The sequence below is a fragment of the Argopecten irradians genome, chromosome 2 (genome assembly GCF_041381155.1).
Source record: "Argopecten irradians isolate NY chromosome 2, Ai_NY, whole genome shotgun sequence".
In the NCBI taxonomy this organism is placed as follows: Eukaryota; Metazoa; Mollusca; class Bivalvia; order Pectinida; family Pectinidae; genus Argopecten; species Argopecten irradians.
The window spans coordinates 39,020,282-39,035,431 of record NC_091135.1 but is presented as its reverse complement, the minus strand read 5'-3'; the positions used below and the strand labels follow the sequence as shown (position 1 = coordinate 39,035,431).

Here is a 15,150-nt window from a genome sequence, read left to right as displayed (position 1 = left end):
GTGTCCCCTCATTCTCCAATTCAGTTGCCCTTCGATGCTACAATTCTTACTATAATGCTACTATACGATGTTTTGGATAAATGAATAGGGCAGAAAAATCGATAAACAGCCAAATGTCATATATTTTATGATCATGTTAAAATTTGACTTTTTAAAGACTAAACAAGCGTTTAATGTTTAAGGCTTAAAGATAGTTTTATTTAAACTTTTATCAGCTTTTCGTTATATGATATTATTTAAATAAGAAATTGCTGCAGAAGTCTAATTGTTGTTTGTTTTCAGATTAAAAGATGACCCCCAGGGCGATCGGTTTACAAACACAGACGTCCTCTGTGTAGTATATGCTATCAATGGTAGTTTCAGTTCACTTCAGTGCACCAACATGGAAGGTCAGATCAAAATGGCGGACTGGCTTGACATCCCACACGAGGAGCAGGCGTCGTGTCCTATTCTGATAAAATCTACGGGAAGTGAAACTATCAACTTAGAGGTATGTGCGATGGTTAGATTTAGATTTTGACAATGTAAGTCTGTTATCGGTTTTTTTCTCAGAATGTACAATACCCGAGATATCTTTCTCAACTTATCATGTAGGTAATTGTTTGGTAGCTTGCAGTTTGGCACCAGTTGAAAAAGAACGTCATTTCGATACCGCTAATTATAAAAGGTACTTCAGAGATCAGTCTGAAATTTTCATATCAAAGGGTGTTGTCGCCGTATAACTCAGAATTTATTGAATGAAACCATTTCGAAAAAAATCTAATTTTTTTTTCATCTAAAAGTTACCAATGCAAATCTACCTCCCATATTCGATAATTGGAACCAAACATGAACCCGAGATTAAACTCTCCATCGACAATGGGCCCTGGAAGACACCGGACCTACTAACCAGACGGAAAGTTTCAACATTTCCGGTATGTAAACGAAGATGCAAAACAAATCAATTCATGAAAACAGTTATGATTATTGGATGACACTTCAACTTTTATTCTAAGCATGTTTATGGTAACTCTGGTAACGAAATGTTGTAGAATGATTGACTTAATTAAGTTTATTCGGAATTTTAGTTATATGCGATGGCCTAGACTAAACATTCAGTGTGATGGATAGTCTGGTTGGTTGGTTGAGCAGGCTTAAAGTCCTATTGACAGCTAGGGCATTTAAGGACGGTCTCCCCTGTTGGAAATGTGTTACATATGTGCCTGGTTGTATAATGTGAGAGATCGCAGTATAATTGTGTCTCCTTGTAATAGTGGAATTCGTGTGTGCTCAAAAGTGCAGACGTTGATGATGTCAACATTACTTCTGATACAAGTCCTTGTATAATACTAATTGTTCCACATTTAAATATTCTGTTGTGTGTTCTTAGCTGCAATTTGCCAGTGTTCTCTTCACAGAGAGACATAAACTATATCGGAACCACGGTTACAAGTTTTAAGTCATTCAGAATCGTAGTCGCCGCTGTGCCGAGGAGGAAAAAGTTTCTGGTGGATAAAAATGGTCTAAACATCACTGAAGGTTTTATGGATATACAGGTCCCTCCCGGGTTCGGGAACGACAGCATCAAGATAGAGGTGAGTAATTTTATAATTATTTGACTGATTTCTTCTGTATCTGATATTACAGAGTTTTCTGCCTTAGCGGATACGTATTGATTGTCTCATGTCTTTGCGAGCGGAACGTAATACGTTTCGGAGAAAACGACGGGAATTGCCCCCACAAAGTAATGTCGTCATGGTTACCTATCCGCAAGGGAGCTAACTCTGTAATATGCAAAGACGGAATGACTGAAATTTAATAGGCTTGGTGATAGTCAAGTGGTTAAAATGTTCCGAAATACGACCTCGTGTCATCTGGGTTGCGAGTTGACAACCCATGTGGGGCAGTTATTGACCAAATATCGGTGTTTTTTCTCTGGGTACTCTGGTTTTCCCCAATTAATCTGAAACTCTTGACTATGAAGAATTTTGATTATTTATGAGATTTTTGAATAGTTTTCTAAGGTACAGATGATTGGAGTATAGGTATTTCAAGGCAAACCGCTTCGGTCAGGTGCGCTGATTTTTAATGAATATTCATCTGTCCTTTTCGACATGAATCGATTGCAAATCGATTACCATTTTGGATGTCTTCACATACAAAATATGCTGTAGCAAAAGGAATTTGCTCTATAGAGTAGATGAAAATAATTAAGAAAACAGACAATGCAGGAGGTGTTTTAATTTGGAGCTATGCTTTATTTAGTGACACGAATAATTTTTATTGAATTGTAAAATTCCATAGAAAAGGCACAAAGGAAGGCATGTTGCTATTTTTTTAAAACAAGCTGAATAGCTGTATTTTGCTTCAGGTCACTGATTCTTCGGAAGCACAAATGGGACACAGAAACTTTCTTGGCGCAAAATCTTTTTTTATCGACTGTGGGGTAAAAACGACCGAGGACATTAATGTGATAATATCAGAAGAAAAGCGTAAGTTTTTACCAACCATATATTGAGTACACGGACCCTTACTAAACGCCCCATACAGTAAATGTATATGTTACTGTATATGGGTTCAAATAATTGTATGATATAACCACCGCTGCCACCATTCATTTCTCATTTGGGCTCTTGAACGTGTTAGAATTTGTCCTGGTGTGTAATTTGTTTCTTTTGTATCATTTTTACAGAACAATTTGCTTTGTTACTTCTGGCAATAGACGTTGTGCTTTAAAACTTTCAACAATAATCTATTCTGTTTGACATTTCTGCTGAGTTCGTGAAGGAATCATGCTTGGTACAGACTATATCTTATATCAAGTTTTTATAGAATGATACAATTACGGAATAAACAGAAAAAGGTATTTTAATGAAGCTTTCTGTTGTTTCCTGCTACGAAAAATATCCTTTTTTTCTTTAAGTTTCATCTCAGTTCATGAAGAGGAAAGAAGTGTATACAGCATTGAATAAAATGTTTACTTCCGGAAAGGATCTTGAAAACTTCCGTTTGGATAAACTCGTGGATAATTTACAGAAGGAAGGCGTGATAACCATCAAAGAAACAAACGAGAACAAAGTACGTATACAAACGTTGTAGAGAGCTGTAGCGTCAAAGGAGGCACTTGAAGCATGTTTCTTTAGTTCTGTTTTAATATAATTTATACAATTTTTCATCACAGAACAGATAAATATTGAAATATGCCTTCAAATATGCATATTCTACATTAAAATATTAGCTCTTTCGGTCTGCAGCATATCCTTGTTTGTTTTCAGGATCAGTTAGATATCAAAAAGAGGACAAAACATCTACTTGCAATGTTACTTGAGAGACCGTCTACTGCAGAAAAGGTATTGGTCTGCCTAGATAATTCTGGGAATAGCCACATCACAAAACAGATTCGAAAGTTGATTCCAGCAAAAGCCGAAGGTAGCACATGTTTTAACATTATATTTACTGTTCATATACACGTAGAAATTAGATTTGTGCAAGTGTACTTATTATTACAGATTATTTCCAATAATTGGCTAGGATTTTGTCTCTCTAGTCATTGTCAAACTAGCAGCTTTTATGTCAAGATACAGTCAACATATTTAAAAATACCACGCAAGGGACAAGAAGAAAATTGTCTATATAGCCATATAGTCTTTATACACAGGTTGAATTGGGTTATAAATATCCATTTGGGATCCTAAGAAAGTATAAGAATGTGATTTTTATAAAGAGGTGGTCGCTAAGGCAGGTTTTTAGTTTATATGGATGATTATACATTTTTTACCCTTCAAATACAATTCGATAAATCTCGATTTTTAATTTTTAATACATTTTTATATGAGTGAACATATAATGGTTAAAGCGGTATGAAATGTAAATGCTGAGTTGTCGTAGCATCACGGAAACTTCCCAATATCTGTCTTTTAGTGAGGTTGTTTGTTATTAGATGAAAAAGTTAAATATGTCCTTTAATTCAAGTCTTTTTTTCTTTAAGGGATTTCTTTCTATAAATCATTCTCATAATATAATTCAACTTTTATTTTCAGAAAAATGGCGTTCAGTGTTAGTGTTCCGCGCGGATGACGAGAAGTTGTGCATCTTGGATCCAAAAGCCGCCAAGAAGATTCCGAAAGATTTGGGATGTACTTTACAAGCAGGGCATAGACGTTTTATGTAAGTGTGTGTAAATGATTCATGCTTAGTAAAAAAAAAACTCATTTTATCAACATTTCTGTTTTAAACTAATTCCGCTGAAACTACAGTTAATTTTTCAATGTCATTTAAACCTTTCAGAATGATGTCTCTAACAGTGTCTGATAGCTCATCGGACAAAGATAGTGTAGACATTGCCAATCAGTTGGTCAACCATGAAGTTGGTACGACTGTGACACTCGTCTGTAGACACAAGGCAGACAGCGACCAAGCCAAAACTTTTGTACACGTGCTACCAGCGGGACAAGCAGAGACGGAGAATAGTCGACTACAAGCTGAAAACTACACTAGAGGCCCAAGGGAGTCGGTCAACTTCAATATCATGGATGGGGAAACTATTGAATTTTACATGTCTGAAAATATCGGCTTGGAATATTGTGGCAAACAACTTCCCCAGAAAAAAGGAGAAACATTTCCCTTCAAAGCCCACAAAGACATCTGCAAACTGAATTGTAATATCTACGTGGTGGACAAGAACTCCCTGGACCAGATGGATGACGACCGATTTCGAGGTCTCCTACACTACAGAGTCAGGGCTAGGGAACCGCTGAGGGAGAGGACGGGCGCGGTGGAGGTGACGTGGATGAAGGTAACATCGTTATTTGATAAAACTCCTCAGCAGCTACAGTAAAACATTTGAAGACTTTACTTCCTTTTGTAGCCAATGCTGGAGTAAAATGTATTCAATAGCTAACTGTTATGTATCCCCAACGCCCTGTCAACTGCTTAGGTATATTTAAAATACAGTGTCTTCTTGTGAAAATGAAAAAGATAAAAATGTATTTTGATCATGCTGTCTCGCTATCGTTGGGACATACCTTTAAAACATCTATTAGTACATCCCACTCGGTTAGAGTTAACTGACAACGAACGAATAAGTCGCCCACAATTCGAATGCTGAGCTCTGTTCAGAAACACAATAATATTATATCTATGATATGCGTTACATTGTGGTACAGGGAGAGAACAAGGATTTTTCTAAAAGCAAAAAATGCTCAATTGAGTAAAAAACGGCGAAATGTGTATTCTAGAACGAAAAGCTAAGACTACAAAATTAATCGCCTTTTTCGACTATGCAATAGTTAAAACGGGATGTTTCTTGTCTTCAAAACGAATTGCTAGGGCAAATGGTCACAAATATGTATTTATATGATATATTGTCTGATTAGTAATGGATTTTCCTCTGAGGAATAAAAAATCAAAAAACCAATTTGTGCATTTTTGTTTTGTTTTGTTGTCATCATAATGATAAATGTAATAAGACAATAGCAATGGCTTCGTTTTTCTAGTCAGGACAGTTGGATTGGTTGTTATTTCATGTAGATTCTTATCTATACTGATCAATGTCTGATTTCCATATATATAATAATACTGCTGTACCTGTTTGTTTTTGTAGGTATCCAAGGCTTCCCTATCCCATCTATCCATTAATGGCGACTGTAAGATTTTTATTATTATTTTTTTTTATTAAATTTCATAATACATTATTTTCATTATTATATTCATTCAGAAACATTTACTGTACAAAACGCAATGATGATTCTGCACAATCGCGACAATGGTTATATTCCCAATATACAGAAAATACAAATAACACAAGATATTTTAGTACAGTATTTTTGTTGCGAAAAGTGTTAAAATAAGATTACCGCTAAAATATGTCCGTTTATATTTTTAAACCACATTATATTTATCAAGGACACTTGACAATAGGCGTAAATAGATATTTTCAAATTTGACTAATTGATCGAGGCGAATGTAGTTTCTGTATTCGATACAAAATAACGTCGTCCTTATTTGCAAAACGTTACATCAATGCTTATCAGAGCCTTTTTAGTGAGACAGACAATCAGGTCATCCCACCTGTGTGTGTGTCAGTCTTTGACCTCATTTTCATTTCCATGTAAAATACCAATGTGAACTAAAAACATTATCGTCAAATCTAACCACATCATGATTCCTAATACATTTTATATATGCTGTTCAAATTAAAAAATAGCCGTTATTTGTTTATTGAAAAAATAACAATAGGGTTACATTTAACCTTAATACTTTGTTAAAACAAGGCATAGTCGTTTAGATTGGCATGGAGGAGGATCAAAAGGCACATTGTAAGGGTCATTGGGTCGAAAGATAAGATCAAAGGAGGGATCTCAGTTAGGGCCGATTTACGGCCACCCAGTGATAAGTAAAGTATTTTGCATGAAAATACCGTACTGTCAGCTGCATATTGTTATGATATTCAGAACATCCCATTTTTTCTGGGTTCATGGTAATTTCAGAGGTCAAAGGTCACAGGCTGAAAATTAATATTTTCATTCTTTAAATCCTAATCTTGCAAACCATGGGTTTATGAATTTAAAAATAAAAAAAAAGATGAAAAATTGAAGAAGCCCTACTTCAGCAATAGTTCTAATTTATCATTAAAACATTAATTTTACAACGATTTGCTAGCTTGAGATGGGGAAATTGGTTAACCAGCTTAAGATGGTTACATCCTAGGGTCACATGGGCAGGGTAACGGGGATAATTATGTAATATGCAATGAATGGTTCGTCTGTCAACTAAGAATCTTTTAGTTGTTTCATGATTAAAGCAGATTTTAAAGTTATTTAGGTTTGTTCTATAAGAAAATCTCAAGTATATCTATACTGACGAAATAATTGCTAAACAATTATGAAGTAAAGCTATTTTGAAATAAACCATGAATCAACTTACATCATTACATATTATTAGAAGTTAATGTTACTTGATCCTAGGTTGTAAAATATCCAGTCTGTCGACCACGTTCTCTAGGGGTAAGTTCAGCGTCAACTTTTGCATATTTTATATTGCGACAATGTAAAATAATCAGAACGTACAAATGTAACTAGAAGCAAACTTTTTTTCACTTAATTTCAATTGATGTATATTACAAGAACCTGTGTTTTTGTTTAGACAAAGCACTCGGGAAATTCATCAGTTTAAAGATACTTGATAAAAAGCAAATGCATGACGTGTTTGTTACCATGGATACCCCAGATATAGTCAAAGAAATAGAAGAGCGCGTAGAGAGACAATGCAAAGACGATCCTGACGTCATCAAATATGAGACAACGCTTTTTATTTGGGCCAATCTGAACGAGGATGAACACGATAGAAAGGTATCTTTGTACATGTATGTAATGTAACAGGACAGAAAGTTATCTTTGTATGTAATGTAACACAACAGAAAGGTATCTTTGTATGTAATGTAACACAACAGAAAGGTATCTTTGTATGCGATGTAACACGACAGAAAGGTATCTTTGTATGTAATGTAACACGACAGAAAGGTATCTTTGTATGTAATGTAACACGACAGAAAGGTATCTTTGTATGTAATGTAACAGGACAGAAAGTTATCTTTGTATGTAATGTAACACAACAGAAAGGCATCTTTGTATGTAATGTAACACGACAGAAAGTAACAAAGTATATCAATCTGATTCAAATACAGATCCTTATCATCACTACGTTTGATAAGAGGATGTGACAACATCCCATTAGGGGTCACGTTCTGGTTACTTTTCTTTGGAAATGGCCAATCAAATTGCTGCTACCAGAATCCTTTATGGGGACGAAACAGTTTCAAAAAGCTGTCAGAATAATTTTCATATACGTAGTCAATTCGACCAGAGAGCACACTAAAGCTAATTATATATGAATACTGGGACAAAATGGCGTTTTCAATCGATATAGGATGGCGTAGAAAATGCGTTTGATCTGAGGTACAGGTGGTATAAAGGTCATCCGAACATGATCCCTCATGGGATGTTGTCAGATCCTCTTATGAACGGAGTTGTTAAATGATCTGAATTTTAATCAGATTGTAAGTATATGGTTTTATTATCAGAAAAGCTCATTTTACACTTGTTAATCATGTTTGTCTTTATGCAGATTGTAATATTCATTATTAATTAAATCATATGCTACAGATTGCAGAAATTCTACATGCATTCCGCAAGTATCCATGGTACGAGGAGGCATGGCGTTTTGCCAAACTGTATACTAAAACAGGTAATCTACAATTTTTCATGTTAATGAATAAATTCAAATATAAACGACAAAGGAAGCAGATATAAAACACTACTTATAAAATCCATTTTATGTATTTCGTAAGATATTTTAATAGTGTTTATGTTATTCCATTACTTCTTGAAAGAACACTTAGACAGGAAACTAATTTCATTGCAATTATCACAACAGATCGCTCAAGGCTAGGTAACACTAGTAACATATGCATATTGACGACGGAAAAAGTGATAGTGGTTTAATCAATTATCGATTGTATCTATCTTATACACGGTTTTATCTATCTTCCTTTACGTGATAGATTGTAATGTTTTAGTGTATCATAATAGTTTAATAAACGTAATTTTTATATTGTGTAGGCCTATTTTCGGAGATTTCGCTCCTGAGTATGTCTAAATTGTTGAAGAAAGGATTGAAGGACAAGGATTTGACCAAAGCTCTTAAACTCACCGATGCCCAGGTGGCATACATAGAGGGGTTGAAACTTTCCGAACAAGACGCGAAAGGGAAAATGATCGATCAGTTCCGTCTCTCTCGGCATGCTATTGGCTATGGTGACAAGCTACCGGAAGTATTCCTGCAGTGCCTTCGACAGTGTAAATGCTGCAAGGAGCTGATCAATTACGTTGAGATGAAAATAAAGTGATCAAGCTATGTATGGAACAAGCTTTTTCGTTGGACTAACAATCTTTTTCATTGGACTAACAAGCTTTTTTATTGGACTAATTTATCATGTGATAATCAGACTGCATACGAATTATGTAATTGATCTGCATAAGAATGATGTGACCAATTAAACTTTATGTAACAAGCTTTTTCATTGGACTAATTGATCATGTGATAACCAGATCGAATGCTGTGACTAATAAGTATTTTATGTAATATGTTATAACATGATGTATCCAGTGTATTTGTAATATCATAAGTTGAGTGATGCTATCAACCACGACTTGGGGTTTATACTTTATACTATAGATCAAGAATGACAGTTTGTTTAGAAAAATATCCATATGATCCTGAATATCATACTTTTTAAGAGCAAAATTATTGATTTTAAAAGTTTCTCGCCTAAGTTGGCCACTTATTTTCTTACAAACAATAGCCGAGCACTTCCTTACTATTCCTAGTAAAATAAAACCTGTCAAACAGTTATTCAGTGAGAATTCATTTGTAATTATCAGTGGATTTACTTATCAAACCACCAGTGTTATTTCTTAATCTTTTTATAAACAGTGTATTATCCACAGAAAATTTACACCAGTTGTAATCATATAGATGCTCCGACAAATGGTATTTTTTCTCTAATAAAAACAAGAGCAGACGAATTAGTACTTTTCTTCAGTAACACAGGTTACTTTACACCATTACCACCATTGAAAAGTTTGAGCTTCTAATTTTACTTCAAGATAAAAATATTAAAAACCATTAACTGCGTCCTGAAAAAAAATCCATGGAACTATGGCCTATATGGATCGTATATTGATTGCACATGCATCAAAAGCAAAATATTTATATATATATTTTTGTGTTAATTAGACACATACATACACGATTAAACATCATTTATTGTTAAAATGATAGGTATCATCTATGCTCTGTCGGCGGTGGAGCATCTTTATGGAATTTGTCTTCTCCATCCCGAGGATTGTGTTCATCATATTTTCCTGAACAACGTTCGGAGCCTTCTCCATTCAAGTGTGTTATGCAAGCTATGCATATAGCTTATTTTAAGCGGTGACACATACCCTAATTATTGATAATTAAAGTTAGTATTTTTCTGTTTTAAGTCATATATACATATTTGCACCCTTTATGTGGCCTCTAATAGTTACCCTGTGTAGAGCCCCAATATAAGGCGTACTCTCATTGGCTGTTATATTAATACTGATTGCTGATTGGTTGATATATTAAGCTTCTTCTCTGCAAACATTTTTCACAGGCGCCATGATGTCATTTTGGCGTAATTCTGATGAAGCTGACTTATTTGCGTAAGGCGTAATTCTGACGAATCCCCACAATAGGGAAAATAATTTGTAACATTTTGTAATTTTTGGCTTTTGATCTTTATTGTTCTCTATTTGAAAAGAGAACAGCTATGTTTATCGGAATGGTCATTTTTAGAGTCTCCAGTTACAATGTATGTGTTAATTGAATATGGAGTACTAATTATTATGATGTCATGACCATTCCATTATTTTGTATGTATTGATTGACTTCATGTGATTTTTACACATATATCATGGTTAAGATTTAATAAACCGTCATCTTATTTAAGATGTTATCATCTTTATAAGATGGCCATTTTCAATTCACACATTTGTGTCGAGTTTTATGTGGAGCATGCATAAATATATTTTCTCATTTACCATTTCCATACATCAGATTTCTATCCATCTACTTACAACATACCTGTAACTACTTTTGGTTTCACATCTCTATTAATCGATGCTACGATGGCTTGTTTTTTGGTCCGATATCAACATTTCACGACCCATGTTGATTTGGAAAGCCATGCAGTTCCTTAAGTAGAATATCCTACCTAATACCGAAACAAGCGTATTTCTCACGACATCAGCTTTACGTTCATGGCACTTCCGTGCCGGATTAATTATATTTTTATTTGACACGTAATCGTTACATACATAATTGTGGCCATCTTTTTATGATCACTATCTTAAAAAAATACTGAAAATCATTCGTGTAAGATATGTTGGAAACATATAATCATATGCTTGTGACTAATCAATTCCTATGTTAAATGTGTGAAGTAGATGGTCAAGCATCCTCTGTTCTCCAGGGGTTATTATTACCTTGTTTATATACACTCCTTGATTATGTCATAGTAAAACTGAAAGCTATAGAGTCGATTCAAGTAATTTGATAATTTGAAGTGCATCAAAGGAATTAAATTGTAAAATGTTACAATGTGGTTGCCTTTGTGACTTTGAAGTTAGGGCGTTGCTCTCTGTAATCTTCAAATGAAGTCTGTCTCTGCTGCAGGTTTGTGATTTGTTTTTTTCCTCCTGAACTGCCTTCAGTTTTACTATAAGATAGTACAGGGGTGGATGTAACATCAGTGATAATAACACCTGAAGTATCGAGGGTGAGGGTGAGGACGTATGACATTCAACATGGTGATATGGGGGAGGGTACCATACATAATCATTGTACTGTATAATTAATAAAAATCGTGGTGAAGAATTTTTCGTTATTTTTATGGTTGTTAAAGGCCCATTAACTTTCCGGAGCAAAATATAAAGGTTACTTAAAAAACCATTAATAACATCAGAAAATGCGTACCGATGACCTAAAATAAGGTTACGACACCAAACATATGCAAGATTTCCTGCGTAATATGTGAAAACAATGGAGAGTCAATTCGCTGTTTTGCCGTCTGGCGCAGTGATAGTCAACTACCGCCCGGTATTTAGGACGACGGCGGGAAACATAATACGACCCGCGTTATGAAAATAAACATTTTATTTATTTTAATCAAATCGTTCAGAAGGTGATGATAAATATAGTATTAACGGTAAGTTAATAATTCTTAAGACTCTACAGAATTATCGATCTTGTTTTACATTCCCATTTTAAAAAAATTAAAGCCGTTTCGGAACGGTAGTGGGCCTTTAAGAATCACGAATATAAATACAACAAATCATGTTTTACATAACATTGTTATCATTGTTCTATCAACATGATATTGTTACCGTTGTTCCATCAACATAATAATGTTATCATTGTTCTATCAACATAATATTGTTATCATTGTTCTATCAACATGATATTGTTACCGTTGTTCCATCAACATAATATTGTTACCATTGTTCTATCAACATAATATTGTTATCGTTGTTCTATCAACATAATATTGTTATCATTGTTCTATCAACATGATATTGTTACCGTTGTTCCATCAACATTATATTGTTACCATTGTTCTATCGACATAATATTGTTACCGTTGTTCTATCAACATAATATTGTTATCATTGTTCTATCAACATAATATTGTTACCGTTGTTCCATCAACATAATATTGTTACCATTGTTCTATCAACATAATATTGTTATCATTGTTCTATCAACATAATATTGTTACCGTTGTTCTATCGACATAATATTGTTATCATTTTTCTATCAACATAACATTGTTACCGTTGTTCTATCGACATAATATTGTTATCATTGTTCTATCAACATAATATTGTTATCATTGTTCTATCAACATTATATTGTTACCATTGTTCTATCAACATAATATTGTTACCGTTGGTCTATCCACATAATATTGTTACCATTGTTCTATCGACATAACATTGTTATCATTGTTCTATCAACATAATATTGTTATCATTGTTCTATCAACATTATATTGTTACCATTGTTCTATCAACATAATATTGTTACCGTTGGTCTATCCACATAATATTGTTACCATTGTTCTATCGACATAACATTGTTATCATTGTTCTATCAACATAATATTGTTATCATTGTTCTATCAACATAATATTGTTACCATTGTTCTATCGACATAACATTGTTATCATTGTTTTATCAACATAATATTGTTTTTATTGTTTTATCAACATAATATTGTTTTCATTGTTTTATCAACATAATATTGTTATCATTGTTCTATCAACATAATATTGTTATCATTGTTCTATCAACATAATATTGTTATCATTGTTCTATCAACATAATATTGTTACCATTGTTCTATCAACATAATATTGTTATCATTATTCTATCAACATAATATTGTTATCATTATTCTATCAACATAATATTGTTATCATTATTCTATCAACATAATATTGTTTTTATTGTTTTATCAACATAATATTGTTTTCATTGTTTTATCAACATTATATAGGTACCATTGTTCTATCAACATAACATTGTTACCATTGTTCTATCAACATAATATTGTTACCGTTGGTCTACAAACAACATAATATTGTTACCATTGTTCTATCAACATAATATTGTTACCATTGTTCTATCGCCGAGCAAAGTATATTTCTATCCATGAAATGATTTGAAAGTTCTGAAAGAAAATCTTTCATGTTATACCGAATGTAGAATCATTAGTTCAGACATGTACGAGTGCCTAGTCACTGATCGCAGGGCATATCATACTTATCTTTGTAATTTAAACGTATTTCAAATTATACAGTGAAATGTATTCAAGCGCCAGGAATAGCATTTCGGATCGTTTAAATCACAAATCATGCGATGCTTTCTACCAGTCGTATGTGCATTTATCGGTTCGGAAATCATGCCACATCGCGTCTAGTCAATCGAGGAGTTTTCATAAGCTGTCGTTTTATAATGCTAGAACATTTAGGGAAGAAGTCAAATCCGGACGCTTTAATGCATTTCATTGTATATACAGAAGTTAATTCAGAAGATACACGTTCAACAGGTAACGCCCAATTTACGACGATATGATGTAAGTCCCAAGATAAAAGAGCAACAACTTATACTGTTTGACAAATCACATTACGCCAAACCAGGAAGTATTAAACTCCGTCATTTATAATCCAAATTAATGAAACGTTTTCTCCATTTCAACTAGAAGTTTTGTGTGGAAAGGACGCCGAAGCTGGATCTCTTCCGTTGGCTTCAGAAAAGGACCCAAGGCAAGTAAGATATTTGTAGACAAGTAATTAAGATTACATAATACAGAATAATTCTATCTTCAAAAACATATGTTGTCTCTATATGAATGATTTCATCACACGTGTGACAAAATAATAGCCAGTATTTCATTTATCGCGTGTACGCGGAGTTTAAAATCTGACTCTTTTTAAATGATAATTCAATAAATCACATCTATTATGAAAATTTATGAATGGGTGAAATTAAAAATAACGAATGAACGAATATAAATACAGCAGGAACAGTCATTATTTATAATGCTTTTAGAACAGTGCGTTGAAAGTTAAAGCAGCTATCGTCTCATTATTGTAATAACTATATGTAATATTTTATTATGAATTAAACTTTTATGATATAAAGTTTCCCTATAAATATATCTAGTTATTCTGTTTCCACCATCTCATTTCCATGTTGAGAATTAGGCTTGACCTAGATTCATTAGACAAATATGTTTTGACTACTTCTAGTTCACATAAACATCTGATACCAATTTTAAAATGCAGCATTTAATGTGCACTGATAAAAGATGTTAAACACCAAACTATATCGATTTAAACATTGTGATATTGAATATTAGAATTGAATTAGAGATTATATGAGAGTTTTTCATATTTGGATAAAAAGGATATGTACATTCAACCCAAGGATCACAAAATGTAGTGATACCCGAGGAAAGAATATCCCCACCTACCTATATTTTCGATATTTTACTCTCATACATTCACGTTTTTTATTATTATATATTTACAATTACATGCCACTTCAACAATATATAATTAATCAAACCAAAGTGAAGTATATGATAATATAACTGACACCAAAAACGAGACCATAATGACGTCACTAATGTTGACATGGTAACGTCAAGTAATCACCGTCAAAATGGCTGTTCCATCCTCTCGAGCATACCACCGTTGATAACGGGTTTGTTTCCTTGTCTAACTCAAACAATCTTAATGCAAAGTCTCCCAAAATGATTAATAATGTAAATATAAGCATTAACTATTTTTATGGAATCTATGGTCTATATAGATACAAAAGCTTTGCAGACAATCTTCGTAATGCACCCTAAATAATTTAATGCTTAAATCTGTCACGTCGTTCTGACTTGTTCCCATTATTAGCTCAAAGAAAACCGCAGTTGCAAATCAGTTCTACATGCATGGAAATTATGCAATATTTTATATTGCAATTTATTTAAGGATGAGCTACATATTTTTCTTCTGCCAAACACTTTTTTCC

The 15,150-nt window shown here is 33.4% G+C and overlaps 1 protein-coding gene across 1 annotated transcript; it reads left to right on the top strand.

The window, feature by feature from the left end:
• The first annotated feature begins 497 nt into the window (after window positions 1-497).
• LOC138315431 (uncharacterized) lies at window positions 498-10,552 on the top strand. The gene is made up of 12 exons (XM_069256448.1): window positions 498-914; window positions 1,398-1,574; window positions 2,351-2,471; window positions 2,903-3,057; window positions 3,255-3,408; window positions 4,020-4,146; window positions 4,267-4,774; window positions 5,582-5,624; window positions 6,945-6,983; window positions 7,123-7,328; window positions 8,142-8,223; window positions 8,598-10,552. Exons 1-12 carry the CDS (start codon window positions 789-791, stop codon window positions 8,882-8,884), a joined length of 2,025 nt encoding a protein of 674 aa, XP_069112549.1. The 5' UTR covers window positions 498-788; the 3' UTR covers window positions 8,885-10,552.
• Window positions 10,553-15,150: the final 4,598 nt, after the last annotated feature.